This window comes from Aptenodytes forsteri, unplaced genomic scaffold, assembly GCF_000699145.1.
Source record: "Aptenodytes forsteri isolate BGI_AS27 unplaced genomic scaffold, ASM69914v1 Scaffold153, whole genome shotgun sequence".
Classification (NCBI taxonomy): Eukaryota; Metazoa; Chordata; class Aves; order Sphenisciformes; family Spheniscidae; genus Aptenodytes; species Aptenodytes forsteri.
In genome coordinates, this window is record NW_008796178.1 from 1,836,170 (window position 1) to 1,863,974 (window position 27,805).

The 27,805-nt window shown below is 36.3% G+C and overlaps 1 protein-coding gene across 1 annotated transcript in view; it reads right to left on the reverse strand.

The window, feature by feature from the left end:
- BPTF (bromodomain PHD finger transcription factor) overlaps positions 1 to 27,705 on the reverse strand; it is a 57,503-nt gene extending 29,798 nt beyond the window's left edge. Inside the window, exons 1-9 of the mRNA XM_009287706.2 lie at positions 27,430 to 27,705; positions 14,542 to 15,364; positions 7,013 to 7,236; positions 6,187 to 6,266; positions 6,009 to 6,129; positions 5,288 to 5,476; positions 2,292 to 2,465; positions 1,987 to 2,162; positions 209 to 564 (exon numbers count right to left, since the gene is read on the reverse strand). Coding sequence (XP_009285981.1) covers positions 209 to 564; positions 1,987 to 2,162; positions 2,292 to 2,465; positions 5,288 to 5,476; positions 6,009 to 6,129; positions 6,187 to 6,266; positions 7,013 to 7,236; positions 14,542 to 15,364; positions 27,430 to 27,622 — 2,336 coding nt within the window. The 5' untranslated portion in view covers positions 27,623 to 27,705. The remainder of the gene's footprint in view (positions 1 to 208; positions 565 to 1,986; positions 2,163 to 2,291; positions 2,466 to 5,287; positions 5,477 to 6,008; positions 6,130 to 6,186; positions 6,267 to 7,012; positions 7,237 to 14,541; positions 15,365 to 27,429) is intronic.
- Between the last annotated feature and the right edge of the window lie 100 nt (positions 27,706 to 27,805).

A 27,805-nucleotide genomic window follows, 5' to 3' on the forward strand; every position in this document is an offset into this window, starting at 1 on the left:
AACCTCCTATATTTTAATACTTTACTCAAATGTGCAATCCTTTTAGCCATCCACCACAAAACACAAACATGTGATCTTATATTTTAATAAACTGACGCACGGTGCTTGGAAATCACTGATTTGAAAAAACAAAGACCATTGCTTATTAATACTGTTAGCAAAAATACAAGTAAAACAAGAGAATATGTATTTTCATTTATTAATTTACCTGTGGGAAGCCCAGTTAGGGTGAAGGAATGATGCCGGGATATTGTTTTCTAGCTGAATAATAGTTAGCCTCAAAGTGGATATGGTAAGAACTTTGGACCCATGTACAGACCCATTCCATTTGAACTCTCCAGCAGGAGTCAGACAGAACTTATGCGAGAGATGTCGCCTCTTGTCATGGTCCTCCCTGTGCTGGTGCTTGTTCAATGCGAATGAATTAGTGGCATACTGATTATGATAAACACGATACTTCCCCTCTTGCCCTAATTTGAAATAATTGTTGATATTTCCTTTCATCACAACTTCCTTCTTTGTGTTCATTCGGGAGACTTCACCTTGAGAGTTGACCACCAGAACCTTGTGAAAGAGAAGTGCATCTTTAAAATCATTCTAAGTTTTAAATATTTCTATTTACTTATTTATGATTTAGGCTTCAACTGTCTATACATAAAATAATAAAAATACCTTACATCAGTTTGTAGAAGCAAATACCTGTTTATCCGATATACTAAATATATGTACTTCATCACTGATTGTATATAGAGGTAGGATATTCCCAAAGATCAACTTTAACATTAAAAAAAAAGCCATCCAGGCTCCTGAGGAAGTCAAACAGGAACCCGTTTTGCTGCTCTGAATCATGCCTATTGAGGGAGACAGCTTTGGGAAAATCGCTTCCCTGAACTTCAGTAAGCTTTCTGTGAAACCCCTCCTTGGTAAATCACAGAATTCATAGATGTAGCTAAGCAAACAAATATCTTTGACTTTGAAAACATGGCATGGATAACATCACTGGTCTAATTACTCATAACTGAGTTCCAAATTCAAGAGGTTTGTGAATAAATACGCTAAATGCTAACTTACAAGGAAAAACAGTTAACAAAAATAACATTAATACACCAAGCAATATGCAGACAACTAACTGCAATGAACTCTTAACATTCAAACACTTCTTTTCTGGAGAAACTGGGCTACTTAAAAAAAACCAAACCCAAAACAAACCACCAAAAAACCCCAACAAACGACCTCCAGCCATACAAAAAATTTATACCAACTGGCAGACATTTGAGAGAGATTTCGCTTTTATCTGCATCAAGCAGTGCTACAGTTTTGTCTTTAAATGACCATACTCTTCCAGTACAGATTTGTTATGAACCCTGGAGAAACTGGGCTACTTAAAAAAAAACAAACCCAAAACAAACCACCAAAAAACCCCAACAAACGACCTCCAGCCATACAAAAAATTTATACCAACTGGCAGACATTTGAGAGAGATTTCGCTTTTATCTGCATCAAGCAGTGCTACAGTTTTGTCTTTAAATGACCATACTCTTCCAGTACAGATTTGTTATGAACTGGAAATGTGGCTATTACCTAGCTATTCAAACAATCATCAAACACAAACCGCTGTAAAGTTGTAGTTTGGCACATGAGTTCTGAGAGATTTGAAGACAGAAGTGGAAGAAAATGCATAACTTATTACTGGCTATATAGTAAATAATTCTCTAACTTTGATGACCAGCATGTTAAAGGAAAGGAGGTGCACTGGGTCACTGTCATACGACTCTGTAGACAGCAACTAAAAGAGCAAAAGCAAAGGAGAGGGAGGTAAAAAGCTTCCAGTGATATTACAATTTCACCATTTGCTAATTTATTATTACTACTTTTTTTTTTTTAAGTACCTCCATAGTCTGCCAAAATCACTTTATTTTTAAAAATATTATCAGTTTTCTAAAACAGTTTTTGTACTTCTTTGAATTTTCCAAGATGTGCACAAACCTCTCTGCCTTCTTTATATAACTTATTTGCTTCATGTGCTGCAGCAGCAACCTGCTGGCTTTTCATCTGGCTCAACTTGCTATCTGGATTTCGTAATCTTGTGAGCATTCGCGTCGAACCTGGCGTGCCTTTTCCTGCGCCTGGAGAATCACTTCTTTCACCATTAGATTTCTCTCCTGCCCAGGAAAAAAAGGCTTTTAAAACAAACTTAAAAATTGGAAGTTTTCTATTGATGTATAGGAGTTATAAAGAAAAAAAAGAAAGAAAAATATGCGTAAAATGAAAGTTAGAGATGCTATTATTACCTATGTCCTCTGAAGTCTGGGACCCCCTCTCTGCATTTTCAGCATCATCAGGCGTCTTAATGGAGTCATTCTGCCCAGAGCCCAACTCACTACCATTGCTGTTTTCAATGTCTGAGTGTAGAGGTGCAGCAGATGCACTGCTACTGTTGCTAGGGATCATCTGACCAGTTTCTTCTACAAAAGAACAACTTCATTTTTAGTTTTTCTTTTAAATTAGATCAATGCAGTTTTTTCTAGTTTTACATTTTTCATTAAACAAAAAAAAGTCAGGTGAACATCTTTTGCTGGACTGGAGAGAAATACCCATAAAATATTACTTCCCTCTGGAGCACTGTATCCATGAAAGTATTTTTTGTTCTGTTTCAAGCAGTTTCAACTTTTACAGCTCTGAAAAACTGAAAGTCATACTTGGATGAAATATGAATATATTTTAAATACAAGACAATTATTTTTCTACAGATGCACACACAGAGAATCCTCTACTGAGACTTTGTTTTGCTTTTAGAATGCAGATTTCATGAAATTTGGTCTTCCTGCAGCTTCTATGATTTTCTCTCTTTTGATTTTCTTGTGCTTTAGCTGTTCCTCAAAGCACACACCTTTCAGTTCCCCTCCAGTTTTCCACCGAGTCTTTGATTGTCTGTTCTTCAGCGCATTAGTTCTGAGGAATCCCACAGATTTCAGTTCAATTGACATCACACTATATCTACTTCTTCAGCGCATTCAGTTCAATTGACATCACACTATATCTAAACTCCTCCTTTGCAAACTTAAAATATCAGCCTCTTTCTTACAATCTGATGGGTCAGGATGTTGCTTCAAGCTCACTAAGACAAATGGGCTCTTGGTCCTCAGTTGTCCTTGTTACTGTCTGTCTTGACAGCTGTGGACATCATTGCACCTCACTTGTTGCTAAGGTGTACTGCCCGAGTATGACCTTTCGACTACAGCATCAGTGAATTGCAGCTACCTAGAAATAAATCACTCCAGCTTCCCAGTAAGAACAAGCCACCATCCCTCAAAACAACATCGTCTTGATTTTGTGCAAAAGAGACACAGCTTAGCTGTTTAAAAAATACAAGATTTTTCTGTTTCTAGAATTCTTCCAAAACGTCAGAGATTCTGCTGTTATTAAGAAAGGTGACAGAACAAAACCTTATTTTTGTGAAATACTCACTCCCAGCAGAAAGACAATTAGGTAAATATTCTGGGATTCTTAGAAGATCCCTAACCTGAATGCATCTTTATTTCTGGCTTTGCCAAGTAGGTGACCACCACTGTTCGATCCATTTCCCTTTTTACTAAGAGGAAAATGGAACCATTTGTGGTGCCTGCTATTTGGAGAGTGGAAGCACCCAAACCAGACTCATATCCAAACTGCATTTAACAAGGATGGTGATAGATACATTCTTGTCTAGCTTTGCATTTTACTCTTATTTTCCCCCTCTTTGGGGGTAGCTGCCTCATTGATAGTGGTTCAGTATCTCTCCCTCCCTCTGAAACGAGTGTCTCAAACTAGAATTTCATAATAGGAACACAAGTATCACTACGAATACAGTAGATTAGACTTGAGGAAGAACCCTCTCCACAGACACACACACACTTTCCTACAAAATTCATAATAGACACAAGTATCACTACGAATACAGTAGATTAGACTTGAGGAAGAACCCTCTCCACAGACACACACACACTTTCCTACAAAAAAAGCCCACTAATTTAAAAATAAGCCAGAAGCTTTGGAAGGAGAAAAGTACCTGTGAAAGTATGATAAAAAAATAACGATAAATATGTAAGTGAATCTTTAAAATAAAATATGAACCCATAAATGTGTCTGGAACAAAGTTATAGGATATGTATCTTTTCCATTAAACCTCTGTACAGTTATTTTAACTTTAAAATGGAATAAAAAATATGAGAACAGGCAAAAATATTTGGTCAAATATCTAACACGTATGCTTTCTGTCTCATGCACTAGGACATTTTCTGTATTAAAAAAGTGTATTATGAGGCTTCCAGATTACGGATTAATCTTAACTTTCATTTTCTCCTCCTATTAAAAAAGTTTATTACAACATTTGGATGCATTCACATTTGCAAGTTCAAGAACTGCAATCTGTATCTGAATGGAGAACTATTTCTGTAGGAGAGAAAATGTTTACTACCACTTTTTAAAACATAACACACTGAGTATGGCTACATCACAGATTAGAGTATTTTTAGATTTTTAAGAACTGAAAATAAAACACTGATCGTTTTAACAGTAATCAGATGTTTAGAATAACATGTAGTTATGTAGTACAGTTTGTAACAGAATATAATTCTAAATGTAATAGAATATCAATTTAAAATTGTACGCTGATAATTTGTTACTCCTAATCAAGTCATATTTATTCCTAAATCTAAAGTTTGGGGGTTTTTTTAATTAAATAGTGTATATTACTCCTTTTGAATCACTGACACGGCAGAAGAAAATAGGTTAAAAAAGAATAAGAGCCTCTGTGCTTATAATTCTGAAATCTGTTTAAAATTCCTAGCACGACAATTTCAATCTTGACATTTCAGTGCAATGGTTTACTCATGTGAATGAAAATACTTTGTTTGTTAGTAATTTATACAGTAAATGAGAGGTTAAAATAATAAACAAGCTGGCAGCAAATTAGATTTTGAAATAAACTTTGATAAGATGCTAACAATCATTATGGATCACTATGGAAAAATAAAATATACAGAAAATAGAACATAAAAAGCTTAGCCATAGTCATCTTTGGAAGGCATGAAAACAAATGCTAATGTCACGAGGGCCACAAATTTCAAGCACTAGTTGCAAGAAAATTAACTTTGAAACGTTAATGACAACGTAGCAGTAAAGGATGGCACTGCAAGCAAACAGCATGAGTGATATACGCTGTGAATGGTTTTAGTCAACAAACCAGATAGAAAAACTTAACAGATTCCCCAAATTACAGAGGCATTGGTAACAGTGCCTTCTGTACCTGAGAGTTCCTGAGGGAGCTCTGATGCCACCTTCTTCTCTGCCACGTTGTTGCTATCAAGGGTTTCTGACTGACACCCCATTGCGTTCTTCCCTTCAGAGCAACTAGTCTCTCCTGCAGAAGGATTTGTGTTGTTGTCATCAGTGCTTGATGTCACAGAGTTACTTTTATCCCCAACGACTGTTGCCTCTATAGTAAAACGCACAACAAAACTTTAGGGATATTCTTTAGTATGTCTTAGGATGTCATTTGGCATCATCCATAGAAAGCAACTTCAGCAGCTTTGTCTGTCTGTTTGATAATGCTGACAAACACCGAGCTTTTTCCTTTCCTCTCTTTGCGCTATGAGAGTATTGTCTCAGAATCAAAGAACAAACTATTTAATTCTGATGAGGAAAATGTTAAAAATGATGTAACATTGCTTACTACAAACATGATGTTCACAACCTGTAAGTGCCACCTGTACTTCAAGCCAAGGTATCTATAAGCTAGCTGTATTTAACTTGAAAAGTAGGAAAATTGGTGAAATTACTTAACAAGAAAAACAATTGTAATATACAACCACAAACGAACTGACAAGTATCACCTATTACTTAAAAAATAACTTAGAGAATCATACAAAAAAAAAAACCACATTAACACTTAAAGAAATGTGACGATCTTAACAAAAGATTCACTTTACTTAAATGAAGTTGTTAAAGCACAGTCATAGTTTCTTTACCTTCTGTTTTCACTTTTTCCGCATCTTGCTCAGTGGGTGTTTCCTCAGTTTTGTCTTGGTCTCCAGATTCTTCCTTGCCTCTCTCAGCATCTGTCTGGTCATTATCAACGTCACTTTTGGCCTTTTCTGCTTCGTCATCTGCTGTGTTTTTATCTTCCACTATTGCGTCACTTTTGGCCTTTTCTGCTTCATCATCTGCTGTGTTTTTATCTTCCACTATTTCTCCTTTTCTTGCTCTGATAACGTCCAAAATTTCATCTACAATAGAAAGCATGTTGTCATCAATAAACAACAAACCACCACCTACAGAGCCACTGAGCAGCAGTAACATGACATAAATACTACTTCTTTTCAATGAGACAACAGATAACATCCAACTTCTTACCACTTTTCCCCACTTAGAAGAAACAATTCCAAAGATTTAATTATTGATTTCTCGGAGTTACGCATTTATATAGTGATGACTTAAATCCATTTTTAAACCTGAATATCTAATCTTCACATCTTCCCTAGAACCAAAGTTCAAACCTTCACAGATTTGTATTGCTATTTCTTGCTCCAAGGTAGATAAATTAAGTTGGTGGGGAACTGCAGAGGAGATATGCATTCTTTCACACTTTCCGTAATATCGGAGCAAATACTGGAGCTCTAATATTTTTGCCACTCCAACTCCCATTGGATTGTTAAATGTTTATGAGGAGTTATATACCCATATATATAAAAGACAGTACATCAAGAAACATTTGACAGTTAACACAGCTCCACTCCAACACCTGGAATAATCACAATCTGGCACACCCTAAGCATACCAAGAATCCAAATCATTCAGCACATCCTAGAATACCTGATACATAGTCCTACAAGAAATCAGCACTACATAGCCATGCTGGCACCTGCATGATGCTTCTCCATCAGTTTCTATGAAGTTCTTACAATAAAATAAATATAAACTAGTATTTGATTCAAAGTGTAACATCTATTCCCATTAAACAAAATATCCTTACCATTTGCTGCAGAAAGGAAAGACTTGTTGTTGCCCCTTGCTTTATTAGTAAGGTCTTCTGTCACATCCATGTGCCGATGAATTTCTTCACGCATTTCTTCCAGAGTTTTGCATAGGTCAACTTCCCAGTAATCTTTGTCTAGGCATTCAATTAACTCTGCCAGCTGTATCTTTGTGCTATAGTACCAGATTTTCTTATCTTTCTCACTTTCTGAATCTTCCTCTCTGTAAGAGTATTAAAAAAATACTAAAATATCTGGACAAATGACAAAAATTAAGATGAGCCTACTTTTTGCAGAGAACTATTAAATGCCAGTACCTGAATGTGAATAAACAAATCACATGAGGACACTCATATGCACCCAGTTTAGTACTCAAATACTCCTTTCTCACTTCTCTCCCTTTTTTCATCCCCTCAGAAGTTCTCATGACAACTTCCTCAGCAAAGCTTTTGAAGTCGCCTTAAAACTGGTTTGTCCAATCTGGCAACAAGGTTTATTCTCATATTTACTATTACTGTAACCAGTAATCTACTACTAAGTCTCAAACAATTTGCAATGAAAGAGGGTATGGCTCCAGAATCCATAAAGAGTAGTGTTTCCGACTGCATATTCAGGAAATAGCAAAGTTATGAAATTCAAAGCGTAGAATGGGACATTCATAAAATATTTTGTATTAGCACCTCTACGGCATTCACCTGTGAGAGCACCAGTAAGGGACAAAAGAATCAAAATACAATCCTTTGAAAAGATCAAGGGATTTCCACATTTTTTTATCTGGGGTACTCCAGGACACCACAAGCCTAGACAAAACTACTGGAGGACCGCAGTGTCAAAAACATCTCAACAGTGCCACCAGACCCAAGCGAGCTCCATAAATATCTCGGGTAACAGGCTCTCTCAGAGTGCTGGAGAGCGTAAGGAGGACGCTCCAAGCGGTTCTGCAGAAGGCTGCTTGATTTCAGCTTGGCTTGTTAGGTCCTGTTCAGCAGCAGCAGCCAGATCCAGGCTGGCTGTGGGCAGGACCACTCATTTCCGCAACACACCCTAGCACTCCCAATACCGTGAACACCGTATGGGGTGACACAATGATTTATCAGCCTGGCCTTCACATGTAGAAGAGGAGCTAAACTATTGCTACACTTGCACTACCTGTAAAAGCATTACAGACCTATGGCTCACTTATAATACTAAATCAAATTGTTGACAGGAATGGAAAGCTGACTGTAGTTTGAAAGATCTTCCCTTGCAAAGTTTATTGTGTGTTCCTCTCTACCGGCTGCCTCCACATGGCTTATACATTAAAGATGGTAAAAACTGGCCTCAGGTTTTCAGAAAGCCAAACAACCATAAGGCAACGTCATCTATTTTCCACATTGTATTTATGAAACAACTGTAATACTCACAACTCAATCAGAATACTACTAAAATAAGGTGGTTACGAAGTTAGTAATGGCAATATTACACAAAATTCAGCTACTAATTTGTCACGACCGTTACTACAAAACAGACTTTTGGTTTTGATGATAAAGCCTGGTGTATTGCAAAGAAATACTATCATTTCTCTCATAAGGGCCTTTGCTCATGAAAAGCAACTAATTCTACTTTACCCGTTTACTCCTCTAGGCTACCAGTAACTTTCCATTAGTTTTAAAAGGTTAGCATGGTTAAATTTGACAAGTTTTCCTCAGAAAACAGCTCATTTCAGGAAGACTGCTCACATACTACCCAACAAAAAGTAACAGCTGAACATTGACAATCTTTGACTCTATGGAATATTCTACGCCTGTAGACTTCCATGTTAAAGAAAAATTATTGTTTAAACCATATTTCCTCTAAACCAAGAAAGTTATTTACTAACAATAATAGGAATGGCAGCACCTTTATTATTGTGTGTGAACAAAAGCCACAGAAAAGGAAGATAAAGGCAAACACCCAAAAACTAAGATGCAAGGGGAGATGAGAATGCAAGAATGCAGCAAGAGGAAAGAAAAAGAGGAAATGAAATGCTTAACTAAAAAGGACAGGGAAAGTATGGCTTCTGAATTTTCCCTGGCAAACGTCCGATGGAAGTGGCGAGAGCAAGACACTGGCAGAGCAGCAATTGTAAGGCTGCTCTGCTCCTTACAAACATGACTGCAGAATATAATGCTGTTGCTAAGTTAATACTTCAATTATTTCTTAGCTCACCAAAAAGGGAACTTTAACCTTTCATTTTGAACCTCTAGCTCATTACACGATTATTTGCTAGATAGCTATGCCATTCATACATCTTCTTACATGACCTAGATATGCAACAATATGAATGTTTTATATGGTCTCATCATTCCATGAAGTAAGGCTGTGCTAGTAATCATTTGCCAGACAAGCAGCTCAGGTGTAGAGGCTTGTACACCTTGCTTAAATTTCAATGGTGACCATCCAAGTGTTTTCTTCTTTTTCCCCATTTAGCAAATCTGAAACTGCTACAGCTATGCTAATGCATCCAGGATGCATATGTATATCACCTGAAAACCCCAAGAAGCATCTGCCTTTCCCTTTCCCATCAGTTCTTCCTATTCTAGTGGTACAAGGTTCCATTGCACTGAAAAGCAATTAGCTGTTATCTTCAATTTCCCTATATAACTCAAGAAAAAGCCTTCAGTACCAGTAGAGGTATGCTATATTACAGGCCAATAAAACCCAGAAGCACACTGTGAAGAATAAAGACACTAGACCACAAAAAGCGAGTATTCTGCAGAAGGCACCTAGAGCAAATTAATCTTTCCATGTGTGATTTGAGTCCTACCATTAAAGAACTGCTCAGACAATATGCTAGAAATGGACAATGAGGTTATCCAAGAGTATTTTATCTCCCTTCTACTTCATTTATATAGGGTTTTGAGCATAGAATTTCTCTTGAATTGAAGGCTATCACAACCTTAGTAACAGAAGTTCAGGAATTAGCGTTTTCTCTTGACAAAAGCACAGACAGAAAACGAAATGGCACAAGCTTGCTGTTAACGTATGCTTACGTGAAACTCATCTTTGGTCAGACTTCTTTTCAAGATTCATGTGTATGCCAGTGGAAGCCTTGGAGTGCTCATCGCCAACTTAACTAACAGTCAGAGAACTACCATAGAATGCATTCTACGCGATCCATTTTGGCAAAGTTAAAGTTAAGATTTAAATTAACAATTAAAAGATTTAAGCTAACTTTCCCTGAACAACTTCTTGCATTGGCTAAAGGGACACCGCTTTTACCTTTTGAAGAAATCAGATAGGCTATCATAAAGAGAAGATGGAAAGATGCAAGTCTACACAAGGACCGATGCCCAACGGTTTTCTCTGACAAGCCAGACAGATTTGCCAGCTCAGTGCTGGACAGGTCTACTTAGTCTCCAGGGGACTCAGCTGAGTCACATACACTAACAGAGGCCAAGCAAGGGAGAAAAGAATCTCACGAATATTTCCTACCTCTTTCAGTCTCCTTTGCTACCAGGAACTATTCACTGGCAGACTTTAGAGGCAAGTTTTAAGACTGATAAAAATCACAAACTTTCCCTAACAACTTCTTGCATTGGCTAAAGGGACACCGCTTTTACCTTTTGAAGAAATCAGATAGGCTATCATAAAGAGAAGATGGAAAGATGCAAGTCTACACAAGGACCGATGCCCAACGGTTTTCTCTGACAAGCCAGACAGATTTGCCAGCTCAGTGCTGGACAGGTCTACTTAGTCTCCAGGGGACTCAGCTGAGTCACATACACTAACAGAGGCCAAGCAAGGGAGAAAAGAATCTCACGAATATTTCCTACCTCTTTCAGTCTCCTTTGCTACCAGGAACTATTCACTGGCAGACTTTAGAGGCAAGTTTTAAGACTGATAAAAATCACAACACAGAAAATGCTAGAAACTTTCAAGTAAAGTAATAGCAAAGTAGATAGGCCCCTTCCTGAATTCCATGCTGATACAATTAGGAACTGAAGAATTCAGTAAATTGTTTGAAGTAATCTTATTCAAATGAAGATCCAAAACATTTTTATGGAGAAATAAATAATTGGAGAAAATAGAGGAGGACCCCCACTAAGCATAAACAACTAACAAATCTTGCAGAAAAAAAGCTGAAACTGGTTTTGACAGTCAAGGGAGATACATACAACTCAGGAATAACAATTTGTGTCTTATTTCTGCTATCAAAATGAAAGCCAAACAATGTTTTATTATCTTCTTTCGTAGACATTTGACAAATCCAATGCATCTCAATATTTCTAGAAAAATAACTTGTTAAAACACTGCAGCAGTTTACTAGGAGAATGCAAGTCAAAGTCCTCAATTTCCTGACGCTTATTACCCTCAGCAAGTGATGAGCATGGAAATAAAAGAGTCAGTGAACAACAACAAGTCTACAAAACCCTTTAAAAGATGGGAAAACCAGTGGTATGATGGATTTATAATATTTATAAGGGGAGAGGGGAGAAGAAGTAAAAAGCCCTAAAAACCCCTTTGAAAAACAAAAAAAAAGCAAGAATTTAGGATTTCATTTCTCTCATCCCCCTGGGCAAGATTTCAAATCTGTTTGTGCAGGTTATTTTTAGATCTATTAGTTTCTTCTGATGTATTTGATCACATGGTATTGGTGAATATACTCTATTCATTTTAATAAAGTTCATATGATAATATAATTTCATGAATCTCAGGTTTTTAGCATTTGGCAGTTATCTTTTAAGTTATCCTTCAGTTATCCAAGATATCAGGTGTGGTTTGATCTTGTTCAGTATATATATGCAAAATGGTTGGTTTTGCAATACAGCATCCTGACTGAATCTAAAGGACGTTAAAAACTGAAAGCACAGAGTTTAATATTTATGTGAATTATTAAAGTTGTATGTCCCTGGAATTTAGTTATGTAGTAAATACATTTGTCCCCTTATGAAGTGGCTTTAGCATAAAGTTTTAAGGCACATTATGCACAAATTTAATTATGTCAAAGTTCTGTGAAAAGTCTAGTGGAATTGGCTGATTCTGTACATGCCACACTGCACTGTTAAAGAGTACTACTGCTGCAGATCTACCAGAACAACTGCCTATCTGTTTTTTCTTCTGATTCCACCAGGAGGATTTAAAAAATTTTTAATCCAAACATCGTACTTCAGAAAGAACTTGTTTTGGAAGCACGCACAGGTACATCTACACTAGCAGAAGGCATGATATCTAACAGCAACAGGAAAGATAGGAATAGCAGGGAAAGAATCTTTCAACCTACATGATCTGCATGAGAATACGAAAGAAAGTCAGGAAACAATTAATGGATGAACTGCGTTTCTTCTTGTCTTTGTAAACATAAAAATACTTTTCTGTTTACGTTTTGAAATATTTTAATCACTAACAAAAAAATCAGTAAAATGGAAAATCCAATAAGAATTTTCCTTTTGCTGTATTGTTTACAGTTCTCATCTATTTTGATTTGAAATGGAGTACTGATGTATTTTTCTCTTTAACTAAATCCCAATTAGGATACAAAACTTACATTCATAAAACTTGATTTATGATTTCTGAAACAAATAATTTTCCCACTGAACTCCTAACAGGAATGCAAAATCATTTAAAAAGAAAGTGCAATACATTTAACCGTTGAAGATGTCTTTTCTAGTGCAGTAAAAACTACTAGCAGTGTACTAGAGAAAAAGAACTTTCACATGTGTAGATTTCAAAGGATCAAGAAGCACCTGCATCATTTATTTTAGTTTAAAATATGTTGAAGTACTGCCTGTATCAAAACCTTCTGAACATCAAATATTCCACTTAACTGGGAAAAAAACCCATTGTTTCATAGATCAAGTTTTTGATTATAATTACCAACCTGCTTACATACTGGGTGGAAAAAAAGCCTGCCTATTTATCTTAAAATCACCTCCTGAGTGAGTGACTTTCTGGATTTTTTAATATTAATTCCCAGACCTCTAACAGCAAGCAGAATATAATCGTTCTGCCAGTCCAGTAGAGCAGTGAGACAAACCCATCTTTAGAACAACCTTTTCCTCAAGAGTTTGAAAGGAAAGATACAAAAACCATGCACAGAGGAGACTGACTGTAAGTTATTAAAGCAGAGATAAATAGAGCAAAAAGAGTATCAGTTACATGTCCTTCACAACCAGGCTTTTTGTGAAAAATCAAACTTTCAACTCATTTTCTGGAAACAGAAGGTAGAAAATGATGTAAGAAGCAATGGCAGAATTAGGGTATCAACAACTTCAGGCTGACCATCACATCCTGCTGAACCATCTGAATGATACACCACATACTGTAAAGCACGTGATTGAGTATAAGAGTAGAGTATAAAAAAAAAAGAGTATAAAAGATTCCCTGCATCTTTTAAAACATTACTTGACACTACTGTGGCATTTATAATGTGGAGAAACTAAAAATACTCAAACATAGACTTTTTTTTTTTTTTACAAGCGTGAAAGAAGAACACAGAAAACAAAGAGCAGCAATAATTAATACTTAAAGCATCAGCTGACAATACATTAGAGAAAGGGCACTACATTTTAAAGGACTAAAACGTGTCCTTTAGAAAGTCTTGTTTGCAAGATGTAACCCCTTTTAAAGACACTGGCTAATATCTTAACATTCACTGTAATCTGTTTTGTAAGCTGTGGCTTATTTTCTCCATAATACTGAATGGAAAATTCTATTTCAAGAAATCTAGTAAAATATCTTTATTTTTCCTAAATTAACAATACCATTGATTTCATTTAAATACTATTTCTCCTCCACTATGAGAACAATTACATAAGAACAGTCTTTTATAAGAAAAACCAGTCTTTAGCTATTTTCCTGTGAAAAACGTAGAAGTATTTTTATAATTTCAGATACAACTTTTTAGGTAAAAAAAACAGGGCACAATGCCCTCACTAACAAGGGTTTGATTATTACTAATATTTTGAGATACATTAGTATCTCAAGACCAACCAGTAACAGGAAATTGTGTTAAACCTACACAGCAGATCGCTTGAAGACAGGCATTTCTTGCTGTTTTGACTTTGTTTACACCTATAGAAGTGTTCACATACAACATTTTCTGCATTTCTAGTTAATAGATATGGTGAATACCTTCGAGTGCCTCTGAAAGTCTTAGCTTCAAAGGCAGACCCTCAAACCAGTACCAGTATCTAACCGCCAAATACTATCTAAGCAGGTGATAGCATGCCAAAACTAGTGTCCTAGACACCATGTGATCACAAAGAGAGTTAAACTACTTTTCAGTAACTTTTACAAGAAACTGGAGAGATCTCATTAAAATTCCCTTTCTTTTCCTCACATTCATGTGCTTTAGGCACATTAAAATTAAGCCAGAGGCCCTGTTTTTTTTCCCTTTTATATATCCATAAAATTGATGGATTAATTACATGGTCTTTAGACATCTACTTACAAAACAGCAAGCAATGCTCTTATCTAAAGAAAGAATAATTTTAATATGGCAACGGCAGCTTACGGGATATAGTAAAAATATTATTGTCAGAAAATACTAAATGATTAGTTTACTTACATAATGATTCTTCTGTTCAGGAACCAGTATTTTCGTCTATGCCTGTCATATCCAATAGGTTCATGTCGAATGTATGGTTTATTTTTTTGGATTTCAGCAACGCAGTCAGTCACTCCAGGCACCTTATGTGCTACGCAGACCTCACACTGCCATTCATCTTCTGGTACCTCTTCAAGAGGTGGTTTCACACACTCCAAATGGTACACAGCTGAACAAGTTTCACAGCAAAGCAAATCCCCAAGTTTGTGACAAACCCTACAATGATCATCATACTGAATAACACCTTCTGACATTAACTCTTCACGTGCAATGTTTGTTGTAAGAAACTGATCCACTAAGAACTGCAGAACTTTGATTTTATTCTCTACTGGTCCATAAGGATAGTCCTCTGTCTCTTGGTAAGGAAGAACATGATGGTATTCCTTGTCACTCTCACAATATACCCGCAGAACCTCTGGCCACGTCATTCCATCTATGAAATACAAAGTGGAATTAACGCTATCTTTGAGGTCAGCAGGTCCAAAGGTAGTATTTGAAGTGTCTTCTTCACGTAAAACTGCTTTTAAAAGCACTATATGCATCTCTGCCATAAGTGTGCACTGCTCTTGACTTACCAGAGCAGCACAGAAGTCCTCAAAACGAAAAGGAGAGAGGCGTAAAACAGTGCCAAAGTTCCTTAGTACCTCATAGATGGCAATAACATTCATTATATGCTCACTAGGCACCATTAAGTCCTCTGAGGATTTAGGAAATTCCAAGGGTGGGATATCTTTTTCTTCCAATATTGGAGAACGAGGACGATGCACTCTTTGTCTTCTCCTACCTGGAATAAAAAACAACAATAAGAATTTTGCCATTCACAGATCAACATGTTTAAACATCTATCATCAATGACTGTGCCAAACTTCCTAAACTACTGCAAATTAAGGATTCACATCTTCACAGTTACATAAATGTGATAATTCAGCTAATAATCTTATTTTCATACTGTTAAAGTATAAAATACACAAGATATTTTTTATATATATAGTTTTGCTTTAGACACTTAGAGCAGTTGCATTTCCCATATAATACACATCTACTGAATCTTTAAAGTGACGTCTAGAATTTTAATTGTTTAAATTAGTTAAAAAGACATTTCCCTCAGCCAAAATATTAATTTAGACATTTTTCTCATTTTTATTCAGTATGACTAGTTTATAATTTCTTCTTGGAATTTTAACTTTAAACTCGAAGAATCAAGCTTCAAACAACAGATATTTTGTATTAAAATACTGCAAGCTATTTTCCTATCCAGCAATAGTATACAGGAAAGATCACTTCAAGCAGATGACTTAGGACATCAGTTTCAACCAAATTAAAATACAAAAGAGAACCTAAATCACTTTGTCCACTGCTTTCTAACTAGACTATTTCTCCTAGATACCTACAAGCCAGAAACAAAAAAGTTAAATGTGATGTTTTATGAAAATGCTTCAGGAACTCCCAATTTAAAAAAAAAAAAACAAAAAAACCAAAACACAACAAAAACACCCAAACTGAAACCACCCCCATGCTTCAATAAAACAGGAGAGAGAACATGAGAAGAAGGTAGAATTATGGAAGGACAAAGCCTAGCACAAAAAGCTAATCTGAAGAGCTGTTTCACTACCTAAAAGACAAGACACTGAATTAATTATGCTCTCAGATGCTAATTCAGATGAGATGCTATGCTTTCTTCCCTTTAATTCCACTATCCTTGATGCCAAGCAGAAGGAAAAAGAGGAAAGTTTCTGTATGTGGCACTACTAGACATGAAATATTTCAATCTTCTATCAAAGTAACGAAAAAGTATCCAGCTACCTGCAACTATTTTGCAGCTAACAGTTAAAGTATGAGGATGTACTCATTAAACCTACTTCCCTTTTTTTTTTTTTTTAGAAAAAAACCCCACCTTAATCAAGTTCAGAAAAATCTCATAAACTAAATCACCTTGGTTTAATAAATCATAAACCCATCATCTTGGTTTAAAACCAAGAACTGAGATGAAAACTGTTTTTAGGTCTTCTGGTAAGCATACTAAGATTCTGATCAATGACTAAATTTCGTAATTATCAATTCTACACAGAGAAGTGGTTGGCAGGATGCATTTTATTCACAGAGAAAATCCAAAGAAAAAATGAAATTGTCCATAACGGCAATTTCATCTGCACACTTTAATAAAAAGTGATATATATTATGCATTGTGTAATCTGAGACTGAAGAGTGACACAACCAATATTCTGGAATTTTAAACTTCACATTAATAATTTCTCGATCAAATTCTGTGACTAACAGACACACACACCCCCAAATTGGTTCAAAAATTAAGAGATAAAGTATGTTCCAGTCATCTTGCACGTTACCATTAAGAGGAAATGGTTCTCTGTGGCATTTGCTCAACCCACCCTACTCCCTCCAATACTCCCATAAATACAGGCAATAAGTCGAGTGGGGAGAAAAAAAAAAACAAAAAACCCCCCCGACCTGCTAAGGCAGGCAGATGCCCAAAGACAGATTCTGCTGAATCTGAAAACACCACCATTAAAACTTCAGTGCATTGAAGAGGAAAAAAAAAAAGTTACCAAAAAGAAAAGCTAGCCTTAAGAAACATCTTGATGCATAACAGACAGTTTGCCAAATGATTCCAGAAGAAAAATAAATCAATCATTGAGCTAGTATGGCAAGATGACACCAGATACATCTCTCCCTCTCAAACTTTAAAGAATGAAATCTTATGCAACAAATCAGACACTCTGAAACAATATAGAAGATGAATTGCCAGATGTTTCCATTACAGAAGTAATGGATCAACATCATCTGAGTATAAAAATAAATTTCCAAGTTTAGTTAAGTTCGAGTTCTGACTGTGGAAAATGAAAGAATGCTTGTATGACTGTCTTCCAATACGCTTCTGCACAAATCAGTGGAAAATGTTTAATCATGGCAAACACACAAAAACACAGGAGTTTCACAGCCAGGCACAAAGCAAGCGTTCTTATGGCCAAGAAATATCTAGATTAAACCCAACTTTTCTATCATGATCCAAAATCATGTATGCATAAACCAGAGTTGGTTTAATTAAAAGACCCCAAAGGAAAACACACACGTGCACAGTCACAGATTAAATTACTTTAGGGTCCTGAAGCGTCCTTCAATATTGCAGGATGATGTAGGACCAGCCCTAGTAGGTGGTCATGCAAGACAACAACAATACAGAACAGATACTCTGAAATCATTAATGGTCTTCACGGAGTCCAAATATCACAAAAAGCTGGCAGAGCTACAAACTAGGATTCTTTTCAATGTTTGCAATTGTAGCAGAAAAATGTGTCTGTCACACAGTAAAGCCATAAAAGAAACAGCCCTTCAAGAAAGAAAGCAGCAAGAACGATAACCCTGGTTTACCTAAATTAATCAGAAGTGACAAACCCCCCCAGTAATTTCGAGCAAAGATAAACTAGAATGAAGGAACACTGTGGAAAGAAGCAAAGACTCCTTATTTCCTCTCATTTGCTGAGATTTTCTACTCCAAGAACAAAATCATAATTGTCCTATGCATTATTTTTATCATTAATTGAAGAAAAACAAAACAGACTCCCCATATACCATCTTTGTTGTCTCTTTCACAAGAGAGAAACACTGGTATATTTGTTACATCAAACTAACAGACAAGCAAAAAAAGAACCTTAAAACAAGGCATTCCTAATATTTTCTGAAAAAAGTTTCAGAAGTTCTCTAACACTTCCTCTTAAAAAGGAAGCATATTGGTACAATTAGAGGTCTAGAATAAATGCGTTACCAGACACAAAGTATGTCACAATACCATAATAAAGAATTCTACTTTGGTGCAAGTAAAATGTAACCATGTGGTTGCATTATTCACACCACTCTTCATCTTCTGTTTAAATCAATTTACATATTTTCATGTTTGCTTTGGTATAAAGCACAGAAATTTCAAAAGTAATTGTAAAACTAATAGTTTAGACAATAAGGAAAAACATATTGCATTATAAAATGCATGCTTCATTTGTCTACTACTTTGTGTTACGCCTCACGGTATGCAGCACAATTACTATATCCTACCACTCAACACTCCCAATCCATACTGTAAATCACACACCACATCTCAAGGGCTCAAATCATTTGTCTTTTTGGACACTGAACTGCTTTGGACAATCCTGCACTGCATATAATCTGGTTTCCAGAGCTAAAAAAGGAAAGTATTAAAAGATGCAGAATATTTTAGAAAGAAATGGTACCCAGACATATTTTTCTTGAATTGCTTGGTGGCATAATATTTCAAATCTTTCTATGGTGTTGGTTTCTTTTTCTTTCCAATTTCACTTTCAATTTGTTGTTGATATTTGCTGTACCTCGGTTGAACAGAACTTGAAGCCTAGAACTCTGAAGAATCACAAAGTGTGATTTGGAAATTCAGAAATTCCAAACAATTTGTGCTTAAACATATTATTCTCTGATGCATAAACTACAATCTCAAGAAACACTTCAGATACCTTTAATAAACAAAACAAAAAAAACCCCAAAACCCCAAGTAGTCTAATCTCCAGTGAAAAAGATGGACATTCTCTGCCAAGGTGCTCATAAATCTTGAAGCATTCTAAGTGGTTGTTTAACTTAAATTAAAAGTGTAGGCCAATGGAATATGATATAATGATGTCAAAGTGCTACAGTCTCTGTTTTGAGCTGAAATTTTTTGTATTCTACTCGTTGGGTGGATAACCCTCTCCCTTGCCACTAGCTCAGACAGCTGAAGAAAGGCAGTTTTGAACTCCAGATAAGAACTCTAGGCTTGTTTGCAATTCTGATAGTAACAATTTCTTCATTGCTAATTATCTGCAGTGTTCTGACATCCCATACAGCTCACACTACTCAGAAGCAGCTTCAACTTCTGTGAAGGTTTTTGAAGATCACAGTTCATGTTTACCCAACTGTTCTTCATACACACAAAAAAATCCCTCAAATTTTGAAAAATGTTTTCCTACAATAAACATATCCAACTCTTCAAGCTCTTCACCTTCAAGGAAAATCTTCTCTTTTCCACAAGGCAAATTGTCCAATGCTTGAATTTGACATTCACTGGCAGACAAAGAAAACCCCAAAACACCATGACAAAACACTTTGGTCTCTTCAAACATTTTTTTGTTGAAATTATTTTATTTACTTTTAATTATTTTAGAGATTCTAGGATTTGACAACACTTTTTTTTTTTTTTTTACTTGTTGTCATTTGTCATGGATTGTGCTGTCCACAGGAATTTTGAGTACTATCTGTGAGAAAAAGTGTTAATTGAAATTTAATTAAATTGATTAAAAAATAATCAATTTAATGACCTCAATTTAAATATATGAGAGAAGTGCAAGCTTGTGTAGACTATACAATTGATGATTACACAATAACAAACATTTATTTTGATTTGGGACACTACATATGTGCATTACATTAATATGTGTTTAAAATAATATATGGAAGTGAAATAGTATAACAAATTCAGTGCAATGACCACACTGAGCAGTCAACAGAATTACACTGTTGCTCTCTTTTCTTAACTTTATATTACTACATCACCTACTGCCATTAATATTTTTCAATTTATCTTGGTATAGTTTAAATAACTTTGGATAAATAATTTTTATGATTTGCCCTGAGTAATTTCCCATTTGTGGAAATCTCTTCTCATAGCAGCAGGTTTTTTTGTTTTAAATAGAAAATGCAATATGTACTACTTTGTCTAAAACAAAAACCATCAAGAGGATTCCAGAGCAGGTGTACTAGCAGAAGTTACTTCTCCTTTAAGCACCACCACCACCTGACCGACTAGACTTTAAACTGAATCTAGATGTATCTACTCTCAATTAAGTAAAGTCAATGTACTCACACTGAAGTTTCCCAAAATGGACTCAAGTTTTATTACACGTAAATCGTATACTTCTAAGATCGTTTCTGCGTATTAACCAAATCCCTGAATCAAATTCCACCTTCAAGTTTGAGCCAGTACAAAGAGAGAAAACGTCCACTTCTATGCCATTCAAATTCCATAGCTTTATTTGGAAGGATAAATTGATCTCCCAATAGCATCCTGCTGCCACGATTGGACTATTTACAGGATCCAGATCATCTTGAGTGTCTCAGCATTATACTTCTATCTAGCATACGCTTCTTTTAAATCACATTCCTTCACTAGTTGTCTCCAAAAGTGATGAAGTAGTCTGCAATGGTTGCCTCTCCCTATTTTGAATTCTCTAGTTGAAGAGCTGCCTGTAATTAAGATTAAAGAGTAAACAATTTTATTCACATGGCACATTTAATTATAGATACTGATAATTATAGTCTACACTTACCATAATCTATTAAAATAATTTATATTACAAATATTTAAGCAAAACACACTAATGATATTTAAAATAAAATTAAGTTACTGAACTGAAGTAACAGGCTGAGCACCCAAAACCAGAATTTACTGAAGCACTTAAAAAACCCAAACCCTTGCTTTATTTTTTTTTTAATTTCCATCTATTCAACTTTTTTGGTTCAAATGCTGACCCTTTCAAAATTTAGAAATGAAGGCGGGTCTTCATTTCTAATCATTTCTTGATTAGAAAGCTCACAACTGGTCTCATTTCTCTTCTCTAAAAACTTTCCCTTCCTCATGATTTCCCAGCACTTGGGCACCAAGACTCCAGCTTAGAGTTCCTGTTCACAGTTGCAGTGGAGAGGATAAACTTGATAGAGAATAAGGGAGAGAAAAGACAGACTGACGAGACAGAGAATAAGGGAGAGAAAAGACAGACTGACGAGACAGAGAATAAGGGAGAGAAAAGACAGACTGACGAGACAGAGAATAAGGGAGAGAAAAGACAGACTGACGAGATACTTCACTAATCTCACAGGAGCGGGGGGCGGGGGGAAATATAGAACAAACCCCCCACAGACACACTCCACAAAATTGACCCCAGCAAGTGAAAAGACTTTCAATTCGCCCCCAATAAGAGATTAATTTTTGGCTTCAAGTTCCACAAGTCATAGAATCACAGAATAGTTTGGGTTGGAAGGGACCTCTAAAGGTCATCTAGTCCAACCCCCCTGCCATGTGCAGGGACATCTTCAACTAGATCAGGTTGCTCAGAGCCCCGTCCAAGTCAAGTCAAACTACACTACTCTTACATGAGAGTCCATCTTTAGTAAAATAGAACTGGGTTGGTTTTGTTTTCCAGATCATGAGTCACTACAGAAACTTCTCAACATAAAGACCAACTGGCAGTTATATGATGTCCTGGAAGCAGGATTACTCCTTAGAGAAGATGCCCTCTCCTACGTTTTCCTTCCTCCTGGAAATTTTGGCTTTTGACTACCCTCCTAAACTCAGCACTTAGGTGATAAGATAAAAATAAGACTATCCTATTTTTGTTTGGTTTTAATAAACATACAAGAATCAGACATTTGCTGTCCCATATTACTACTTGGCACAAGCAACACACAAGTTCTTGTTAGATATCACTGAGAAAACTATAAACAGTTGATGAAAATTTCTTGTCTTTTTTTTCACAGCAGAATGCATAAACTGGATACAGCTACGTTTGTCACAGCAATATCCAAACTGGTTCCTTAATTAAAAGTCAACCTCTTGGGAGAGCATTTGCTCAGCTTACACCAAAGAAGAAAAAGCAGTAAAATGAATCAGTTTAACATAAAATAAGAATATATTATGAAAAGCAGTACCAAAATAGAAAAATCTAAATCTTTTTCTTGGGATGGGCCAAAATTAAAGGCTTTGACTTAGACAAAACACTTTTTTCCCTTTCAAAAATACCATCATGACAATCAACATGTTTCTAATACTCACAAGTCAAGTAATCTCTTCCAGAAAAATTTTCTGAAAGAATAAGATGCATTTGTAACTACTTGTAAGTGCAACTCCAATGTGAATATTGCTCGGCAACATTCGTACCTAACCCAAATTTATTTATTTTGCCTGGAAAAAGAAAAAAAAAAGCCACAAACCAGAATAAACTTAAAATCTGAACCAACATTAAAAACAAGACATTCCACGCACCACAAAAGCTTTGGAAATTGAAATACAAATGAAAAAATAACCGGTTACTAGACTAGATCCTGAGAGCACTCATACTACAGAAATTCTCAACATGTGCTCAGTTTGACTACTGACTTGTGTTGTACAAAACTAGGTCTTTATGTTCTTTAAAAACTGTTTTAAAACTTTTGGCTGTTTATTTTTTTCAGTTTGTACATCTGTCAGGAGTACACTTCTAAATCAAACTAGGGTCTTCTACTGATTTTACATTAAGAATTTACTTTCTCAGCATTATGGCCATCACTACACTCTCAGTAGGAGCCAGGAATACAAACCCCCTATATTCTAAGGCATCATTTTAACATTTGGATAACTAATGCAAGACAAGTAGCAGATGAGATCCCACATTGTCATTCTGAGAAGTACTCAGAGTCACAGCCCTTTTGTGCCTAGAACCTGGCGGGGGCGAGGAAGTAGCACTAACATAACAATTTTCAGGAACATTCTAACAGACAATTTCTTAGTTGGGACACACTCAGGATAAGTTGTAACTGCTTTCAGAAGTTAGCGAGCTCCGAGAGCGGGCCCCAATCTACTAAAATCCACATTTATTCACCTTACACCTGTTCTATGCAATACAACGGTCAGCTATGGAATTTTACTGCAGACCTACCAAAAAAGTTTGCACAATAAACTCATCTGCAGTACATCAAATTATTATACCTTTTACAACATACATACTTTGATAATGGTACGGTATTTGCTGGACAGAGCTTCTTAGAAAGATGACCGAAGTGACAAATGCTCTCTTCAGACAAACTGCAAATTTGCATGTCAATACAACAGAATCAGCCACAGATTTACTCATTTGGCCTTCTACACAATTTCTTTGCTAGGACTCATCTTCTACATTTTTCATGAATGGCATGATGAACTAGTGATAGTTCCTCTAGAGTACAAATCGAAGTTCAGATTACTAAATGGTAAAATAAGAGCATGCCAGATTTAATTTAGAGAACAGGGTACCCTAGGTAAGATGTTTGGGAGGCTGGTAAATCTTCTCATATGACAGGCAAAAGAGGCTGCATATCTTACCGTTGTATCTCAATGTCTCCACTTAAACAATTCTTCAAGAGCATGAAAATGTGTTAAGATATAAAATTACTACAGACACACAAAATGCAGCACCTCATTTCCAGTTAAATTCTTTCACTCTGAAGATAAAAGCACACTGGTGAAGTAACTGGTTAACAGAAGTGACGGTCAATCACCATAAATGCTCAGACTAGCAAAACCCATCTAAAAATTTTATTTAATATATTTTAAGACAAATCTTTTGGCTCAACTCCACTGTTGTGCATTTGCTTGTTAGACAGACTGATGATTATTATCTCAGCCAAAATCTAGATCTATATCTCTTCCTAAAGCTAGTTTTCCAAGTTTCTGATGAAGAAAATCAAGAAACAGAAAAAATGAAGGACTTCTAGGCATCTTGATTAAATCCTTCTTTTAAAATTCTGCAACATATGGAAAATATTTGATATCTATAATGCAATTGTGACAAGCCTGAAGTAGAACTTACAGTGGACAGGTAATGGCAAAAATGTTTAGTGATACAAGATATATAGGATACCTATCCTAAAAGTACATCTACCTTCTGGGGATACAAAGGGATGAGAGAAGGGACATTACACACACACACACAAAATCCCTCTACCAAAAGTCCATCCAGCAGAAGAAAAAGCAATGATAAGTGTCATATTCATTCACACAATAAGCTTTTACTGTACCATTATTAAGCATTATATCAAAGGCATTTTACCATTCCTAAGATTTTGCTTCTTTAAATACTTTAATAATAACACAGTAGAAAAGTACTCTACATCCAAGTTCAAGATATATTGTAAACTCCCCAGCAGAGCACAAAAATTGAGCCTTTCTTGGCTAGAGCCATTGCACTATGATCTTTTAATTCAATGTTCAATGTAAGTTTGAAAAAAACTGTAAAACGTCTGTCACCCATTTAAGTGGGATGTGATTTATGTGTAAAATCTTGGTTGGTAGGAGAGTTCGATTGAGATTGCAATTTTTCAGTACCCTGCTCTCAAAAAATAAACTCTTCAGCCCCTAAGACTACATCCTGAAAGTGGTAATAATTCAGGCTGCACGTGATTGAGGGAAGATAAGTAGAGAACGATCGTTCATCATCTCTTCTAGCAGAAAAAAACTAGCGGGCACCACACAGTTCTGTCAGGGGCCAGTTTAAAACAATGGAGACACTCCTTCAAGCCCTCCAGTTAACCACAGGAACTTTGTCACTGTATATTACAATTTGTCTGGTTTGAAAACAAATATATAAAAGAAAAGAAACTTATCTAAACATAGCTAAAGACCAATTCTGGCTCAGCATGCACCTGAGTCAAAGAGCACTGGAGCCCATGAAGGAACTCTGAAGACACATCACTATATGCTTACCCTATGCTTAACACTATTCTCTCTGCACTGGCTGCTGTCAGATAAAGAGATATGAGGTTAGGTGAATCTTTTCCTTGCCTACTAATGCTGTTCTAATGTCAAGTATCTCTTCCTGGATTATGATAAGACTAAGATTTCAATTAGTGCCACCACTGTATAGCAGTGGTCACAACATAGATATTTGTTCAGCAGAAACAAGACACAGACTGAGCTGATCGAATGAAAAGTTTGTACTTTCTTTGCAAAAGGGCAACAGCATGTCTGGGAGAGCGGGAAGAAGGGAGGGAGACCTTTAGGCAAATACTGAACTAATGAGAACTGCCAATAAATTGCCAAAATAACAACGTAGATGTTCTAATTATCAAACACTCAGTATAAGAAAAAAAAGCACATAAGGATGAAAATGCTTACACTTAAACTTATCTTTAAAAAGTTACCTGAAGTTACCCTGACCAAGTGAGAAATAAACATATAAATTATCAAAATGGTTTCTGATACACCTAAATACCACATAAAACCTGTCTATGCTTGCACAACAATGCCTACAGAGGTATCTTGTTATTTGCCAAAACACTTAAGTACACTTCAAAAATTGAATACACCCATACTCTGTAGAACTCATTTTAAACCTGGATGCTCATGTAAAAAATATTTTCCTGACCTAGCCAATTAAAATCATAAAAATGTTCTTTCTCTGACAAAAGCACCCCCCAAAAAAGCAATAAAAATTAAAGTTACCACAACTAAGCAACAAATGAAGAAGCAGAAAACGAAGAGTTAAAAGTCAAGAGAGTACTTCACTTTTTTTCTTCTGTGAAGCCAGACCTCAATCTTTAAAGTAATAAATAGCCAAAAATTTCCATTTGATTGCAGGACATCCCTGCAACAGGTAAACTAACACCTCAAAAAAATTATCTCTAAATTAAATTCATTTAGTAATGTATGTACTTATTTTGATTCATTTAGGTTCCTGAGCATATGGATATAGATTTAAAAAATATATATATAGACAGACATACAGAGTTTTTTAAAGGACTATTATGAAGCCACATAATGAGCTGATACCATTAACTCACCAAAATAAAAACAAATTACACATTTAGTAGCCAGTACTTCCCCCTTTTAAAAAAATCATTAGCTAACTACTCAAAACTACACTCCTTTTTTAATTAAGATGCAATGCATTTACACCAACAACCTGTTCCTCCCCCCTTCCAAATTGGCCAATACTTGTACAACAGCAGCGTTTGTTATCCTGTAGCCCAATTCAGAAACACTCCTAGGTTATCCCTAAGTTTAACTACTCTCCTGGTTCAGAGACTTAGGGGAAAAAAAAAAAATCCTAAGCTTGAACTCCATTCTGGAATGAATTCAAATAAATCCAAAGTGCTTAAGTTTAGATAAAAGAATTTTTGAAGCTTGAAACCCACATGTTTAATGAACTAATTAAGGACAAACAGAAGTACAGGCCTTAAAAATGTGAGCGCAAATTTGCCACTAGAGGTTAAAAAAGATAATCACAATGATGTTTAACGAGTTTTAACCCCAACATGAGTTTTAAAGGTTACCATATCTTAAGATAAATGCAGTATTTAAAACCAAGACTTTTGACTCAACCTCCACCTTTTAATCTTTGTGTTTAACTAAAACTAGGTTTACACCCTTGCAATGAGGCCCTGTGCACTTTTCCCCAAACTATAACAATGCAATCTCCATTTTGAACAATGCACCTCATTTCCCTCCTTGGAAAGCTAGATTTGTCTTAAAGCCAGTAAATGCTGGATCCAGTTATACCTCTGATTTCAAGAGCCTGAAAATTTTCAGTGTTTATGGCTGGGTTTTTTTTTTTTAGGCCACTTCAAGTTGCATGTGCTTCCTTTCCTTTTAACATCAAGTTATATCTGCAAGCACAAGCCATCCTTTCCTGTATATATTTGAAAGGACCTCTTTGCAAGGCATGCATCTCGTTTCCCTTGTTTTTAAATAGTAAGTGAATGCTCCATACACTTTTGACATTGTTTGCAACATGTTCTGGTGTATCATGCATTTCTGCAGTCACCAGAATCTCCATGCATATTTGCAAAGCATCCCCTTGTTACAGCATGTACTGCCCTCCCTCCCTCCCTCCTCTCAGTGCATGTGTTCGTAAGCATCTTCTAATGTTCCCTGCATCCGTGGGGTTGCCAGTCGTTAATTTGCATACCCCTCTCTCCCTGAGTGCTTGCAGGCATCCCTTACATACACGCATGGGAGGAAGAATGCGTGCGGACTGTATTTGCAAACCTAGAGGGAGCATGTGGGGTGCCCTCGACTTGTTTTAGTTCATCCCACTGACTCTCTACCTGGGGTGCTGCTGTAGGTGCTGTGGCTCCTGAAGCTGCTCTCAGTGCAATAACTGGCATCGTCTTCATCCTCCATCTCTTCAGGGTAGTCAGAGTCGTCGTCGTCCTCCTCCTCCATTATCTCCTCCTCCTCTTCCTCCTCGGAGTCCTGGTTATCCTCGGGGTCTCCCTCCTCTTCCTCCTCGGACACCATGCTCTCCTCCTCCTCTTCACTCTCATGATCATCGTACACCACTTTGCTGATGCTCCTCCTGGACGAGGCAGCCCTGCCTTGGCTGTTGCAGCTGCCTCCTCCGCCTCCTCCCCCTGCTCCTCCAGCCCCAGCCCTGCCCCTACCCTCACCGCTGCTGCCTCCCCCACCAGGGGTGCTGCTGCT